Source organism: Sturnus vulgaris, chromosome 9, assembly GCF_052056855.1.
Source record: "Sturnus vulgaris isolate bStuVul1 chromosome 9, bStuVul1.hap1, whole genome shotgun sequence".
Lineage (NCBI taxonomy): Eukaryota > Metazoa > Chordata > Aves > Passeriformes > Sturnidae > Sturnus > Sturnus vulgaris.
Genome location: NC_142251.1, coordinates 17,543,205 through 17,561,279, shown reverse-complemented (window position 1 = coordinate 17,561,279; position 18,075 = coordinate 17,543,205). Strand labels below are relative to the sequence as shown.

At 38.4% G+C, this 18,075-nt stretch overlaps 1 protein-coding gene across 2 annotated transcripts in view; it reads left to right on the top strand.

Moving 5' to 3' along the window:
* The first annotated feature begins 1,338 nt into the window (after window positions 1–1,338).
* The window catches only part of ABCA4 (ATP binding cassette subfamily A member 4), a 63,279-nt gene continuing 46,542 nt past the window's right edge, over window positions 1,339–18,075 (top strand). For both annotated transcript variants that reach the window (XM_088169985.1, XM_088169986.1), the window contains exons 1-9: window positions 1,339–1,404; window positions 3,840–3,933; window positions 4,446–4,587; window positions 6,427–6,566; window positions 9,246–9,373; window positions 12,969–13,166; window positions 15,324–15,413; window positions 15,793–16,033; window positions 17,483–17,622. In XM_088169985.1, the coding sequence (XP_088026111.1) occupies window positions 1,339–1,404; window positions 3,840–3,933; window positions 4,446–4,587; window positions 6,427–6,566; window positions 9,246–9,373; window positions 12,969–13,166; window positions 15,324–15,413; window positions 15,793–16,033; window positions 17,483–17,622 (1,239 nt within the window). The remainder of the gene's footprint in view (window positions 1,405–3,839; window positions 3,934–4,445; window positions 4,588–6,426; window positions 6,567–9,245; window positions 9,374–12,968; window positions 13,167–15,323; window positions 15,414–15,792; window positions 16,034–17,482; window positions 17,623–18,075) is intronic.

Below are 18,075 nucleotides of genomic sequence, written 5' to 3'. Positions count from 1 at the left end.
ACATTCTCTAGGGTCCCTTTCTACCAGGGTTAGTCATGGCTGATGCCAGCCCTTCCCTGTGTTGTGCTGGCCACCTCTTCCCTTGAGGATGAAATTCCTTTGCAGTTCATACCATATGGACCTGGGAGGTGATTTCTGAAATAACCAAATCTCTTATCTGATGTTTTTTGCTACTGCTTTGTTGACACATTAGACCAAAATATCCTGACTTGTCTCTTAAAATCAGACAAAATCTCCTTCAATTAATATAATTTCCAGAAACAAAATTCTAGAATAAAGTGAGACTTTAAAAAGTTATCTAATCCATGAATGGTTTTACCTGTGTAAGTTTTTGTAGAGGTTTGAGTAATCTGCAGTGGAGGCCCCCTAGACTTCCCATAAAATCAGTTCTACTGCATTCACCATTGTTATAATCAGAGTGTCCTTTCCAATATCTGACTTCCATTTTCTTTTCAATGCTCTCCCAGTTACTGATCATTTATAAAGAAACTACTCTTCAATAATTTAAACCCTATAAAGCAGCAATAAAGTAGGAAGTTGATGCAGGTAGAGGATTTAAATGATTTTTTTTTATTTTTTATCAGGCCCATTTATCTGATATTTGGATCTAAATGTCAAATTTCCTTTTTCCTTTTGAAGGTAAAAATTCCTGGTGGTTATAATGTGTTATGAACCTGAAAAACAGCATGCAATGGTTTAAATTCTGTAGTATAGCTACTAAAATGTAATGCAAGTTGCTGATTTTAAAAACAGAAATATAGGAGATCTTGTATTTTTTTTAAGGAAATGGCAACAGAATAGAGTTGCTTTTATAAAATCCGTTTCAGACTCTGTTAATCAATATACATTTATCATCTCTGAATGGTAAACCTAATTGCATCATAATAACTAAATGGTTTTATATAACTTAATGTCTAGTAGTAAATCCATCTTTTCTTGGAAAAAAAGTTAGTTTAAAACTACAGATTTATGTGATAAATGATGCAACAATTAACTGCCTTCATTACATGCAAGTCCAAGTTAATAGCCAGATTCAATGTTCATGACTTTTTTTATTCGAAAGAGATATTTTTCCTCTTTACTGCTTTTTGGTGCTGATAAATGTGTCACAGGAAGTAGCCTCCAAACAAAGGAAACTCACAATTTTTCATACATGATAGTGTATCAAGTGCAAAATTAAATGGTGCAGACAATGAAAGGAACTGATCTCTGTGATAACATAATCTTAAAATAAGAACAGAAAGCTGTTATTTTGCTCTAAGATCTGTTTCTGCTGTCAGCTGAGAAATGGCAATGCATCCTTTGCCACAGGTTAACCAGAAGTATTGATGCAGAAGAATGAACTTCTTCAGGCAAGTCAGACTTCTACTCTGGAAGAACTGGATCCTTCGGAGAAGACAAAAGGTGAAGTATTAGTGTCTGGATTTCAGGTTTGAACCATGCACTCCACTGGAATAAGTGACTGGTACATTTATCAGCATGTAAAACTCTCAAGTGCCCCGAAGAATCACATGTGATCTTTGTCGGGGTCTGTTGTCTGGCATCTTGCCTGGTGCAGTTTGCAAAGCAGCTCTTTACAGACCAAACAGAGAATAGCTGTGTTGGGATTTTCTTTGACAAAAAATATTGTGTACCAGAAGAATTATGGCTAGAAATATTTATGTATTTTCACATAAAAAGATCTGTCGCTAGAAAACATCATAAGCACCATTCAGCTCAGGAAGGTTTGCTTCCTAATTTTAGATTTGCTCTTCACACTCGGCTGCTCTTAGATGTGTTTCTAATTAGGACCTTACAGTTCACACAGATTGTGTCTTTTTTAGTCTGGCTGAATGACATAAGTAAATCAAAAGCCAGAAGTATTTTAAGTACTTTAAAATCCTCTTAGATCATATGATATTTCGTCTTACAGCAGGACTTCGTTGCAGAGTCAACAGTTGATCCACAGCCAATTTAAGCTTCTCACATTTATATGGTCTTATCACTGTGCTTACTCCATTACATCTGTCTCTGGATAGTACATTTCTCTGTGCAATTGCTGGAATTTCTGGCTATTTATCATGTGGTTCTGCAGGCTTATAGGCAGCTTTTTGATACTTCTAGTGAATTCTGAGACACCTTTGTGTCCTCTGGATAAGGTCTATAGGAAAGGATCAGAGGTCTGACAGCATTGGTCTGTCCTTAACACACAATTTATTGTGTACCAGGTTGAAAGAAAGCTTGCCTCGGGCTTCAGACTTCAATCTTTTCCAAACTAGTTAACTCAGAGAGAAAGGAGCTACCAAATTCAAGTCTGAGGATTTTGTATTTGCTGGCATGAAGAAAGAATCAACATCTGAACATTAACAAAGATTAACTCTACGCCGTGAGCCAAGGAATCCTGCCAGTTCTTGCCCCTCTGAGTTTATGGGTGTTTAGTGCTTGTCCCAAATGATTTACCAAATGGGTGTCAATGGATCTTGATCAGACCTTGTGGACCCTGCTGGGAAGGGTCTGTAACACTGTATTCTGAGCTGTGCCCAACAGCTGTCAGGTTTCCTTCTCTAATAATTGTGTAATTTGCCCTTTGCTGCTGGAAAGATTTTGTCTGCTTTTAGAAAGATCAGACATACATAACTTCCCTAGATGGTGGTGGGTGGGTTTTTTGTTATTGTTCTGTTTTAAAAAGAAACCCTTAGGAGGAAAAATATGAAATAGCAAATTGTTGCCTGGTGTAAAATTTTCTACCCTTTTGCTGTAAGAATATGTTGTGCTTAACTAAAGCTATTAGACAAAATTATAGTGGAAAAATAGGGCAGCTCAAAAAAACCTGTTCTTAATTATCCTGTGGAGTGCCTTTTGCCCAAAACAACATTCACGTGTAACCCATCTTGTCTTTGGCCCTGCTTCTATGTGCATTATTATTACATATTGGTACCTGGTTGGGAAGGAGGGAGCAAAGGTAAAGAAACAAAGAGTTTTCCCTGTGCATGTGCTACAACCCTGGTTCTGAAGATATTTTGTCCTGGCTCTTCCAGGGGGGAGCAAAAAAGTGCCATGTGTCTGGACACAAAAATCTCATTGCTGTTCCTCAGAGCACAAGGCCTGTGTTACAGATCAAAGGATTGTAGTTTCAAAGCTCTGCCAAAACACACAGAGGCAGTAAAACAAACTGAAACACAGGAGTGGAGGAAACAGACAAAACCAGGCAGGATGTTCTCTGTGGTAAAGCAGTGCCCTTGATTTTCTGACGTGACACAGGAGTTGGTGACTGTTCTAAGTGTATTGAAAGGTCTGGGCAATAAAGTGGCTTTTGATGGGGTCTTTTCTGTTATTGAATAAGGTGTTTGAACTTAATGCATACATTTCTACAGGTATTAGGAAATTAATAACATTGAAATGAATGATGACAAAAAGTAAAAGTAAAGGTCAAAGTATGTGAAGCTTATACTGAAGTCTTTTACCTTTGGGTAAGCACAGTGTACAGACAGCCTGCTAATGAGCTATGTCAAAGTGTGGGTTTAAAATCCTTTTGTCTCTTTTATCTAATCCTTGTTGTAGAGTCATGCACTACCTGCTGCCTCTTTTTTTACCTCAGTCAGGATTCTTAGATATTCCTTTAAAAGAGGTGGAGAAGCCACTGAGCACTCAGTTAATGGTGATGCTTCATGACATTCTGATGAAATCCTCTTTTGGGTGTCCTTTTCAAATGGTGAAACAGGCAAAGGGATAGCCATGAGCTCATGCTGCACTGGGCTTTTCTGCTGTGAGAAGAGGTCTCATCTCTTTAGCCACCAAGTGACTCTATGGTGTCTATTTGTAAAATTGATTTTTAATTTATTTTTTTCCCATTTTTCCAGCTTCGTTTTCTAGTGGAACTTATATGGCCTCTGACATTGTTTCTTGCACTTGTCTGGCTGAGGAAAGCTAATCCACTGTATCGCCAACATGAATGTAAGAATGTTTAAGATGTTATCATGATCTGACTTCTTATAGGTAATGGCCAGGTGTTCTCAGACAGAGGTATTGGGACCTGCTTGTGGACTGTTACTGTCCAGTGGTGAAAGAACAGACTTCGGTTCGAGTAGCTTAGTTATTTGTAGCCATGTAATGCCATGTAAGACTTACCAGTGAGGACATTAAAAAATGTCTAGTTTTCCTGTGAGGTGCTTTCTGGTCGGGGTCTCAAGATGCTATCTCGTTTTAGATTTCTGTCATTCTGGTACTGAGAAGGTGATACCTCACTACCTATTTAAAAATCCCTTCACATTAATAAGAATTAATTTCTGTTGAAAGTAGCCATATTGCTTATTTTGGTGACCCTTTCTTTCTCAGTAAAAGATAAACTTATATGATTCCTATCACATTCCTTTTGTAGATAGCCAACTCATCATGCTGTTTATATTCACAAAGGCTGCATTAGAAAAGACACCTAACAATTTATATTTTGTGTTTCAATACTCTAGGTCACTTCCCAAACAAGGCAATGCCATCAGCAGGAACACTGCCATGGTTACATGGCATCTTCTGTAACATGAATAATCCCTGTTTCCGCAGCCCAACCCATGGAGAGAGTCCAGGTGTGGTGTCCAACTACAAAAATTCCATGTAAGCAGAGCTGGATGTGTGAGACTGGGTTGCAGCAATACAGGCCTGCTAGGGAACTGCTAATAGCAGGTGCACTGGACGCCTGTTGGGTGTTCGTGGGCATGAATGATACAGGGAGAAAGGCTGGAGTATCCTCACCTTGCTTGGAAAGGTCTCTCACCATACCAAGGAATATCTTAAAGAATTGTTCTGTGGTGTGAATGAAAAGGGAAGATAATAATATACCAGTGTGCAAACAGTGGAAGACAAAAATTTTCAGTTCTAGCACTTTGGTTTCATGCTAACAGTGGTCAGCAAAGTTGAAACAGAGCTCCCGATGGTAGGTTTGGGCCTTTTAGAGAGAGACTTCAGTGCAAGTCTCTAGGGAACACATGTTCACTTAATAAGATCGGTAAGAACCTGCTTACTGAATGCCTTGGGACAAACTTTTTTGATAAAAGAGCATGGAATCCCTAAGCTTTCTTTTCTCATCACTAGAGTTGTCCCTTCTGAATGAGAGCTCTGGTGAAGTGGCAGCAAATAACCTGCACTGCCACTTCTTATGTAGCACCTGCTATGGCTATATCGTTGTGAGACTTTCATCAGCACATAACCTGCAGATACTAAGCTTGTTTGCAAAATAGGAGGATAGGAGATTTTCAAACTATTACTGGAAAAGGGCTGTGGGAGTGTTTTATTGCATTGTTTGTTACAGCTGAGTCATGAAAGAAAGTAGAGCAGACAAGGACCCTTAGAGTGACAAAACCCCTGTCAGCCTAAATATAAAAAATACTCCAAATCTCCCTGATGCAAAATCCACTTTGGAGCATCCAGTGATTAAAATTCATGAGCTAATGATGTGAAGGCCACTGAAGCCCCTGTCATTTGAAAGTCTGTAACATGGACTTAACATTTGACCTTTTGCTCCTAGTGAACAGGAATTAAAATAGCCAGCTGAACATTTTTGGTGGGGTACAGTCAAACATACAGTGAAGCTAGAGGGTTCTGTACATTTTAGCTTTTCTAGGTTGCTTGTTAGAGAGCAAACTGTCACTTTGTCAGTAAATTCAGTGCACTACAGCAGAAGTAAAAGCATTATGTTTTCTGAAAGAATTTGGTCCTTCCTGTTTGTTATTTCCTGTAAGCTAAAATGAGTCATGTGGACTGAGATACACTATTGCATGCATGGAAAAACATAATACTGTTAAAGAAGTGTAATGGCCTTACCTGATAGTAAGAATTTTTTATGCTTGTTCATCTGGTTGCATCCTTGCTTGATCTGCATATTCTAACCCAGAAGCAGTAGTTGAACAGCTGCCTGTGATTATTTTTTACTTGTGTTTTCCTGCTCCTCCTAGAAGAAGTATTCTGAGGAGATCTAACAAAATGGAGGGGACTGATGTGTGAGGGGAAGGATGTTTCTGTTTGTGAATGATTCCATGTCACTTGCTAGGCTAAGCATATGCCCAGAGACCCCCATTCAACTGCTGGAACTGGGCCTGGGCTAGAACTAGATTTGCACTATAACTGTGAGATACAAGTTGTCTAGGGAAGGTCCTGTGTCCCCAGAAAGACCAGCATGGCTAATGAAAAAATGTGTAGTGGCCAACCTTCTGCAACACCAGTAGTCCTCTTAAAACTTCTGTGGACTTTCAAATCTAACTGAACCCCAGACTATGTGAAACTGAGGACAAAACAACATTTTTTCCCTCATCCCTAGCACAGAGAGAGTCAACTTTACTTTTTCTTTTCCTTTCTTTATTTTTTTTTAGGTGTTTTCGTTTGTTTGGTTTTTTACTTGAAAGGTTCTCAAGAGCCATCATTCTTAAATTATTGTTTCTTTGTTATTTCTCCTTTCAGCCTTGCAAGGGTATATAAAGATGCTCAGGAGCTTTTACTGGAAGCCCCTGAAGTCCGTGACCTTGGAAGAATCTGGGAAGAACTGATCATTATGACTCAATTTATGGAAACAATGAGAACTAATCCTGAAAGAATTGCAGGTAATTGTTGTGTCTGCATCCTTTAGACTATTTAATTTTTCCTTTTGAGAGCTGGATAGTAGTTGCTTTGGAGACTGGCAACATTGTAATATATTTCACATGCAGCTGTTACTCTGCTTATTGTTAGGGTAAGTTAAAATCTGTTCAGTGACAAACACCTGTCATTTAAGGGAGGGAGGCAGGCAGCTCCATTCTACAACCATCTTCCTTAAATAACAGTAGACAAAACTCAAAAAACGTGGATATCTCACTACACAAAGTAAAACGTGGCTGAAGAAATGTCATTAATTATTATTACAGTAAAAGCAGAAGCAGTGAGAAAGTGTCACTGGAAGATGCAGAGGAATGGAAAATTAAGAAGATGTTTGAATATATGTCAGGAGCATAACCCAGAGAAGTGCTTAGAGGTACTATGTCACAATCTTAGCTAAAACAGGTTTGAAACATGAAGAATGTTCATAATGCGTTTAAAAAGAGAAACATTGAACATTTACAAACAGATTTGCAAATCACAAATTCATTGCATTAACTTTTATTTAAAGCAACTTGCCAAACTCAAAACACAGTTCTGGGAGAAATAGGGAATGTTATAATTGTAAATATTTTGGATTTGAAGTACAGAATTTGAACGGGTACTCCTAAAACTAAAGGTATAAAAATGGTCAGGGTTTGTAAATTGATCTGTCCCATTCTCAAATACTTTGTCACAGGAATAGCATTCTTTTTAAAATTAGTCACTCTCCATATATTTTTAATAGGATGTGCATAAACCATCTGATACACATGGAACACTATCCTATCAGAGGTTAATAACTAGAAGTAAAAAAGGGAGTATCTCCTTGTGAATAACAGTGAGACAGCCAAATGCCCCAGAACATAAACAAGAACTCAAGTATAAACTGAGCTGTTGTTTGTGCCCTGCCATAGAAATCAAACCTGACTATTCAGAGGTGAGGAAAAGCGTGTCATGCCATGGGCTTGCTATGTATTGCTAAGGGACCACACCCCATGGTTGTGGAAGATGCCTTTGCATCCCATATCAACTTTATTAATGAACTGTAGAGAACATTTCCACCAGTCCTGTGACATATAATGTTAATGCTTCTTCAGAATCTGTGGGCATTTTAAATGTGTTTTACTTAAAAAAAAAGTTTGGAATTTCCTATTATATAAAACATAGTAAAAAAAATCAGTTCTAAAGCTTAACTAATAAAATATGAATTACCATCTTTCTTCACACAGAAAAAGTTACTGAAAGATTGGCTATTTATTAGTCTGTGTTTACAGCTTACTACTATTGCTTTTAAGTAACATCTTAATAAAATAGCTGCCAAGTTGAGCAAGGAAAAATCTGCAAATATCAGAGTTGTGACTGCCCCTTCTACTGATTCCTGAAGTCAGACCTACCTTCTGAGCCCTCCTTCCTTGTCCCAGTCTCCCTTTGCTCTGACATTTTTGATGAGATGTGTTGTTGTGGTGTGCTTTTTCCTCCACACTGCCTGGATGCCAGGAAAGGCATCAGTTAGAATATGAGGCACAGACCCCTGCTATTGTTTTCAGTGTTTACTGCTTGAATAAATATGAGGAGAAACAATTGAAGAAGTTCTCAAGCCCCATAGCCTCAGGCCAGAATATGCTTAGTGCAGATGGAATTGTGGAAGTTAGTTGGCAAACTCTGATAAGACTCAGCTCACAGAATGGAGTGCATGTTTATTAGAAATGTCTAAAGCTATATTCTCTATGTCAGTAGGATACACATGGCTCCTGCCAGTTTCTGTTCTAAAGACTAGAACAATTAGAGCTATTCAAGCATTCTTTACCAAAATCTGTGGATGCTGTGCGAGGTACCTTTAATAAAGGTATCATTTAATAAAATTATATTAAATATTCGATGAACATGAGCAACGTTAAGTTTCCAAGCTTTTCTCTTGCACCATGTCGAGGCAGAGTTCTCACTGATAAGATCTGTAACAGACAAGTTTTAAAAGATTGGAACTATTTGACTTTAGGAGCAGCAGTATTTTGAGTACTGTTACAGACAGTATCAGGGAAATTTAGTGGCTTTTTACATGTGTCTAATTTGACAGTGGGTGGTCTCGCTGGTTTGCCTGAGGAGTAGTTGTTAATCTAGTTTAATATAAAGCATAAGCTACAGTTTATGCTTCTCCAAAGAAACTGAGTTTTTTCTCATGGAAGATTTTCAAGGGTCATTTTTGCAATGCTAGAGAATAAGGTTAACTAACTAAAATTGATTGAGAGCAAGTGATAAATTAATGTAAGTTTAAAGTTATTTGCACAAGGCTCAGAAGAAAGGACACTAAGAACAGTAGCATACTTGAATCTGAACATTTAAAATAAAGCATTACATCAGAAAAAAATCAGACACTTTCAAACGCTGTTGGGGCTGCTTTCAGTGTGTCCATTGCTGTAGTCCTAGTCTGAAACATCTTTGAGACATCAAATATGCAGAGCCAGAACACTCAGCATTTTCTGATTATCATTTCCCAACAAAGGATTAAAATGATTTTGGATTGCAAAAATAATTTTAGCCCCAGTTAGTCACGACTAGATATAAGAGCCAAAGCACATTATTTTTGCAGGTTTAAGCCAGGATGTGAGTTGTTCTTTAACTTCCTTTGTTTGGTATCTCACTGATCTGTGCATTCCTTTTTCATGCAGGAAGAGGAATACGAATTCTAGACATTTTGAAAGATGGGGAGACCCTCACTTCCTTCTTGCTAGAAAATGTTGGCCTCACAGATTTTGTTGTTTACCAACTTATTAATGCTCAAGTGCGCCCTGAACAGGTGGGTTGAGTTTAACAGTTACCAAGTTATCTGTGAGGAAAGAATCTCCTAGTTGTATGTGCAAAGTAGCCTCAGTGAAGGCCTTGGGCCCAGAATAACTGCTGCCTTATGGGTCATTTGTACTATTTCTCTCTTTGTTTTTTGTGAATCTAGAGGAAGAGATGTTTGGTCTGTCTTGAAAAAAATATTTTGAATTCAATATTAATAAATTTTAAATTAACAGCGAAATTCTGTTGTTGCACTCAAATAATGAGCATCAAGAAACAGTACTGGCAAGTACTGCATCAATCCCCATGGCTGAAGACTTGACTCAAAAGCATAATGAAGCTGTGCATCCTTTTGAGATAATAGTCCTGATGAGAGAAGAACTATTGGAGGTTCTTAGTTTATAATTTAAATTCTCTGCCCTAATGTCAGCATGGTGGCTTTTTAGTATTGTCTTACATGAATAGGTGGAAGTGGAGAAGCAGGCCCACTTTCTTAGATTCTGATTGAGTAATAGATCTACTCAGAAAATTCAGAGTGAAAAGTGCAGGTCAAATCCCCCCTGAAGCAGCTAAGCAGGGAACTATGTTTGACCAAATCCAGGCTGCCTCTGCTTCTGCATGGTGGCTGGGAGCTCTGTGACAAATGCTATATTAATGAATGAATGTTGCTGAATTGGAATTCTGGAACAATTTCTACACTGCATTAGTGTGGGTGGAAGCAGGTGGATGATTGAGGCTGAAAGACACAATTCCTCTGTTGCACTGCCACATCAAATGCAAATACAAAAACTATGTGTGGGCAGAAAGAGAGGAGGGCACTCATGACCTTTCATGCAGTTCCTTTTGTGCCTCACAAATTCCAGCTGGTGTGACCAGTAGCCAAATCACTTATCTGCTGTATTCTTGATTGGTACCTGGGGAAGCCCTCCCGTCTCCTCACTTTATCATGAAGCAAAACTACAAGATCATACCAAAGCCAGTGTCAATTGATACATCCTATGTATTTTCACACTTCCATGTCAGCTGAGATGTTGAAATTTGCTTCCTTGCTGCTTGTGACAAGGAGAATATATACAGATATCCTGCCGAGTTTCTCTTTCCCTATTCATCCCTAACCTTTTCTACACCAGAGGTCTGCTGTGTCAGGAGAACTGAGTGCTGCTGTGTTAGACTTTATTAGCTCCCCAGTGGCATTCTTTCATCTACTACTAAAAATTCTGCTTGCCAATGTATGTAGGACTGAAGTTTTCAACATCACCAAAAAAAATGATTGAAACCTCCTGAAATGTGGTATCTTTCTGCTGTATTTTCTGTGCTGATGTAGAAAGAGATGTAGTTCTCTTTATGCTGGATATTTAAAAAATTGAACATTGGAAGCTCGATGAGATCTGGTATTAAATAACACTTTTCCTGCCCTCTATGCAATTTCCTTGTTAGCAGTAATTACAGGGATACAAGATCATCTCACCAGAGCTGATGTACAACTCTGAGGAAAGAAAGTGCTGTGAATACTTCTTTCAGGTGAAAATGATGCAGAAAAACCAATCTCATAATTTTAAAGACACAACAAGAGAATTGTTTTCAGTAGGAATTGAACACTGCATTTTCTGTGGGAGATAATTTGCTTCATTCCAGTAGCCCTTCTTGATAAGCAAGTTGCTTGGGTTGGACTTAGGCATGGTTGAGGTGGAAGTTTTAGAGTCATGACTTGACCCTAGATCTATGGTTATCTTAATCCTCAACTGTGATAGCTCATCTCCAGTTCTTCCTGCTGCTCTGCCCTCTGTTAGCCTGCGTATTTCTGTATACCCCTTCCCCCTGCTGCTGCTGGCACAGAGCTGATCAACCTGAAAGCAACTTGTTTACAGAAGCCTGACTGTTGCCAACAGCTGGCTAGAGATCTAGGTCTGGGCCGCCTGGGAGTCAGGAAATGACACACAGAGCTGAAAGCTAAACCTGATCAAACAGCCAACTAGCTGAAAAAATAATTTGGACTTCATTCTTGCCAGCTTTGGCTAAACAGTGACACACTGATTTTTTTTAAAAAAGAAGGATTGAAGTTTCCCTCTGAGAGCCTTCTTTTTTGAGTCATTCTAAGATAAAGATAAGAAACTGATGTTAAAACACAATAAGAAGTTCAGGAAAGATTGGCAGCAGCATAGCCTACCGGAAAAATTGGAAGGGCGGAGGTTTGATGTTTTTCTAATCCCATCTGTTCATGAACATTATTGAAATGCAGTTACAGTTTGTAAATAACAACTCTTTTGTTTTTTCTGGGTTGAGCCTTCTCAGTGATGTTAATGTCACTGTTTCCTCATTTCACAAGTCAAATCAGGGTTCCCAGGCTGCCTCCCCATGCAGCCCAGTTCATTGCAGTTGAAGCTGCCTGAGGAGGACCATGCCAAATGAGGCGTGTATGGCTGAAAAATGCTGTTCTTACCACACACATCCCCAGGACACAAGTGACCGAGCAAATATGCAAATTATTTCACTGACATAAACTAACTTAATTCCAATTCAAATGTTCCAATTTGAGGGAGGGCAGGGCTGTGTGGGTTTGGAGGTTTTTTGCAAGATAAACTGGATCTGTCAGTTGAATTCCTTCTTTTGCATTCTGCCTCTCTCCACACTGTCTAACTTGTGTTAACAATGCCTTTATATCAGTACAGCTGTAGTGATGATAGGGCCTCTCAGATACTTCTAGAAATTCACATCCCTTTTTTGCATCATAATTCCAAAATATAATCTGTATGTAATTCAGAGGCCTTTCATTTTTTGTCAACTGCTGTTCCATAAGCTGAAACTCAGGGCAGTCATGGCAGATAAAATATAATGTTATTTTAGACCTCTCTGCTTTTCGTGTTCTGGATGCTGACTTTCCAGAGCCACACTTGCATTTTGGTTAACGGCTTCTGACAGATGAAGCTCTTAATGAGTAACTCCTCAGTCAACTTTGAATCCGCTCTCCAAAGCAATTAAATTAATTTTTTTCTCATTCCTCTGGTTTTAAAAAATATTCTCTTTACAGGCGCCACCAAACAAGTCTTGGCTGCTAACTGTGGGAGTTCTGCACATTATAAAATTTTGATAATGATGAATTTCTTAATTTGCTTAGACAAGAAATAAATGTGCACCAGTATCTGACTTAGTATAGGCCCTTTTTTTTTTTTTCCTTAGAGTAAGTAACAGCAAAAATATAACTAACCTGATCACAAAAGGTAGAGTGATGTAGTACCATCATTTGGTCCTGGGAAAATAGTTTCAAACAAGCTGCAACTATCTCTCCTTAGCCACAGGCATAGGTGGCATGGCTTCAGGTGTGCTTAGATGACAGTGAGGAAGGGAAGATGACTCACAGGGACTTTTGCAATTAAAGGAAAACTTGCTAATGAGAAGAGGAAAAATATGTCTGAAGGCAAGGTGATCTAGTACAACATCAAGTGAAGGTGATTCAAGGGTTGATGCTTCATTTGACCACATCTCCCTGCCATTCATTAAAATATTAGCAGGGGCTGAGATCAAACTGTCCACTTTCAATAAGTTTTAAATTGTTCCTGAGCAGTATGCAAGTTTCATAATAGTAAGTGAAATACTGTTTTTGGTTGCAGTTTGCCTATGGTGTCCCTAACTTGACTCTGAAGGACATTGCTTGCAGTGAGATGCTCCTGGACCGCTTTATAATCTTCAGCAGCCGAAGAGGTCTCCCCTCTGTACACAAGGCCATGTGTGCCCTGTCCCAGGACAGTCTTCAAAGAGTAGAAGATGCCTTGTATGCAAATGTTGATTTCTTTAAGCTATTTCAGCTGGTAAGTATTAACACAATTAATCACAGCCCATTCTGTCTTTGCTCCGTCCAGTATGACAGAATTTTATGCTGCAGTCAAAGTCATGATGCAGCTTGAGTTGGCATAGCCCTGTGAGCCATTTGAAAGAAACCCAAACCAACCAAACTAGGAAGTTGTACTGGCTTTCATCACTCTTTCTATAGAAGCTTTTCCTTACCTCTCTTCATTTTCTTTGCCCTTCTTATTGTTCCTGTTTCTACTGTGACCTTGCTATAAATTAACCACTTCTGCAGCCTTGGTTTAGTATGGAGATATTATGCCACTTTATATATATGTATAAACATAGGTTAATACTATTACTTTAAAATATATAATAAAATACTAATTATACTGAATGAATTCATATAAATTGACATATTTTTCTAATATTTCATTTGTATTCTGCATACTGGGGTGGTGCTTTCAGAGAACTATTAATAAAAGCTCCAAAGGTCTCTTTCCTCATGATAGCAAACTTAAGTGTCCATGACTGTGTATATATCTTTCATGTTTGTTTTCCCTATGATCATGCTTTGCACTTTTCAACACTGAATTTAATTTGCTATTTTTCACCTTGTAATGTAATGTCATGAAACCATCACTTTGTCAGTTTCCTTTATACGAGCAGGCAGGATATACAAAAAACTCCTCTAGTTGCATAGGAAGTATTGATTGGACTCTTCTGCCACAGCAGTGTAGCACTATGATTAATTTAATATGGATTTTGTTTGGCTCTGAGTTTCCCAGAACTGGGAACAGAGGATGCCAGGAGCTGTATTGACACACCAGCAAAACACAGTTTGATTATTGTAGCATTGATAGTCAGTAATTGTGCCCATGTGATTTAAGCAACCCTGACAAGGATTTGTGGTCAGCTTCTGAGAGCCACTCTTTTCCACTCCTAAAAATATATTGTCTTATGTTTTCATATATCTTATGCCTGCTGGAAGTGGCAGAGAATTAATACTACACTATTTCTAAGATAGATTTTCAGTATTTGAGGACTTCATGTGAATATTCACAATGTACTACCCAGCTTTTTTATAAGTTTACAAATCCTGTTCCTCAGAGTTTTGAAGTGACCAGGTTAAGGCAGGTGCTCCAAGAACCCTGTATAATCTTTGCACAGACTGGTTCCTCTTAGGGGACAAGGAAAAGTATATTTTGAAGCCCTGCATGTTTTCTTCCTGTCTGAATGTCAAGTGACATATCAGAACATGCTAACATGAGCTTTCCATTAAAAACTTGCCTTTGTGACACCCTGCCGGGTACCTACACAGTGCAGCTCTCTTCTGCTTTCTTAACCACCTACTGACTGAAGGCAATGGCAGGCAATCAGCAGGATGTATAGGCGTTTTTGGGGAAGGCTTTTTGGGGGCTTGTCTCATAAATATCACAGTCTAGCTATCTACAAGTCCAGCTTTATGTTTTGTTGAAATAGCAGAAGAAATGCCTGAGAAAGCCTCGAGAGTGCCAGCTCCAAGTGCATATGTGATTCTTTAGATAGCTGACAAAGAAGGATGCAGTAATGCAATCAAAGTGGTATGTGACAGCACAGCATGGTCACCTGTTTATTTGAAGTCATTGATAAAATGTTAGCTTCTACTGAGAAGGCAGTTTGGTCAGTCTGCAGGAGCTTAGGAAAGTAATGGTTTCTCTCAGGTTTGACAGACAGTCCAAAATCAGGAAATCTCTGAAATATAAAGTTCTACAAATTATTTATCTCCATGGCTAGTGGGTGCTTCTGTATCAAACCTTAGCTAAATTTGGAAGTTACCAAGAGTCTGTATCTCTCACTGGAAAAATAGCCTCTCTGAGAAGCAGATTGTCAAATGTGCCAGTTCCTGCATTCCTCCAGAATTTTTGCATCTTTTGTCTTGGTGGGCTTAGATGAGTAGAACAAATCCCAAGATATATTTTAAGTGGCCTGTTTCAGCTTTGTATTAGAAAGAACATTTACATAGACTGCTGTATGTCTGCACATGGGTACAGTATTTATGGCCCCATAAGACAGGCTTATAAGATACTATTCTAAATAATTCAAGGAATTTGAGCTACAGAGATGCCATTTGGATTTTCTTCTCATCGTTATAACTGTTGTCATGTAGAAGCTTTTCGCTATTTTTTATGTGTCCACAGCTTCCCACTGTGTTGGACAGAAACTCACCAGGTGCTGACCTGAAGGCATGGGGGAGGGTGCTGTCTAATGTCTCCCAAGCAGTGCAAAAGGTAAGTGGTCTAATAGTGGATTACATCACTTTCCTGCATAGCTCATAGTCCTTGTTTTCCTTTGTTGTTTTTATGTTCCAGTTATCTGCTTTACCAGAAAGAAAATAGACTTGTTGGGGAAGAGCTGATTCCTTAAAAATTCATTCTTCTCTCATTCCAAAATAAATGTGGACATAAGCATTGGCAATTCTCAAGTGTATTCTTTTCTTCAGAAAAGATATGAAAGAACAAGAACTGAAAATGGTGCCTGTGACCAGGGCAGAGGAGAGGAAAAGATGAGGTTCTGATTGCATTCACACTTTACCATTTGGGCACAGCTGTGACCTCACCAGATACCTGCTTTGAGGGCTGCAATTAACCAAGTCATGTCTTACTGCAGCTGGCCAGGAAGCCAAGTGTTCAGGACCTTTTGAGGGTTCTGCAGCCATTTGTACAAGATGGAAGGTCAGAATCCTTAGGCCACTTGGTGAATTCCCTGTCGGATCTTTTCTGTGGCTACCCAGAAGGAGGTGGATCCAGAGTGCTTTCCTTCAACTGGTATGAAGATAACAATTACAAAGCTTTCCTGGGGATTGACTCAACAAGGAAGAAGTCTGGTTACCTTTATGATAATACAACCAGTAAGTTTTCCCACCAAACCATTAAGAGACTCTTGACAGGTGCACCTTATGTTCAAGTACTAGCATAGAATGTTGCTTTTATAAATAACATTTTAAAGCATTTGATTCAGGAAATTAGAGTCAGGTGAAATTATTTTACTTCATACTTGCTTCATAGCTGGAAGCAGAGAAACCTGGGAATTGACATCTGACAGAAATACACATTTGCTTGTAATATGGAGGCATAAATATAGGCATGATCATAATTAAGACAGTCCTCTGTTTTATCTCCTATTATATGCTACTGATACTAGGAAGAGCAAGATGCCCCTGAAGAACGTTCAGAAAAAGACAGTGTGGCCTTCTGGAATTACTTTTCTTCAAAATATTTTTCTAAACTTTATTTTTTCTCTTAACTTGTTTGATGGCCTGGGGCACAGGAATTTAAAAATCTCTCATTTCAAATAATAGTCAATTTGATACATGGTGGCTGTTATCTTCCTGTGTAAAAGTACATCTGTTTTGTAGTAGTAGTAGTAGTACTAACGTTCTCCCATTATGATTGCATAGAAAATATTTCAATTTACCATTTTCTTTTGCTTTTATTTCCTCACTATTTATTTCCTCCTATTGCAATAGGATATAATGCAAAGAATAACTAATTTTTTTACCACTTGTTGTTTTGTCTTTCCATTATGTCCCTTTCTGTTTGCTATTTAGTTTTTCTCTACACTGAGCTCACCAGCAGTTTTTTCTGTACTACCACTAATGTTATAGTTGGTAGTTCTGTGTCCCTGCTGCTATGATGGGTATGACTGCATGGTTACAAAGTAGAGATGAGCAGTTTGCTTACAGGGACTCCTGCCTTTCACTGTTTGTGTTGATACTTGGCTCTACTTATGTCTGAGACCTCCAAAGATCTGTAAAAGTACTCCATCTCTTCAGCCAGGAAACAAATTAATTGAATGCTGTCCAAGTAAACTAATTACTTCATAGTGCAGGGGTAAGACAAAAATATTTACATTAAAATGTTTAATTTAAAATTATTGTAGGATCCAGTTCTGAACTGTTCTGGAGTTCAACATCTAAGCCTGCAGGATCAGCTTTGTGTCAGTATCAGCTACAATACAAAGGAGCTAAGTCATTAGGAGTAAAGCAAATAAAGCTCAGACTGCTCAGTGAGTTCTGAGCTGTGTTGTTTCCTTCCATTTGAAATACCATGTAAATAACAGCAACTTTCAGATGGTTATTTATGTTTGCTTTTCCAATTTCCATAGCATATTTTACAATTCCAATATCTACTTAATAGTCTTTTCTATCCATTCAGTCATTGTACTTCTGCATTGCAGAATATGCTTTAACTCATTCAGATTCAAACTGTCTGTACTGCTGTAAAAAGCCCTCCAGGATGTTATGTGTGATAGGATTTTAGTAGGGTTACATAAAGACTGTCTTTCTTTCTGTCTTTAGCACCCTTTTGTAATGCATTGATCCAGAACTTGGAATCAAACCCTTTAACCAAAATAGCCTGGAGTGCTGTGAAGCCCCTGCTGATGGGAAAAATTCTCTTTGCTCCTGATTCACCTTCTGTACGGAAAATCATAAAAAACGTAAGAAATTCTGAAATACAAAAATGTATATGTCTAAATGTTGAATCTCAAGAAACATCTTTTGAAAAACAGTCGCCCAGTTACCTCAGCCTAATCAGATTTTCTTCTCAAAACTCCATTTGTTCTGATGGTCCTCAGAGGCTGGACTGGTACTGTTTAAAAAACAGGAGACAGGTCTTCACTGATTCATCCCATCTTGCTCCATGCTGTATGGTTTTTCCAGCTCGCCCAAGCAGCTTTTTGTTGGCATGATTCCACATTTACACTAGTAAGCATAGTAGTATTTATTTTTCGGAAGTAGGAACATGAGCAGCTCTATTCCATTAAGTATTTAAATGGGGCAACTGTGAGGCTTGGATAAGCTTATTGAGAACTGAGATACTGCAAACTAATAGCAACATCATGATTTATTATTTAATCTTTTGAAATCATAAAGAATTTTCACTTCATTAA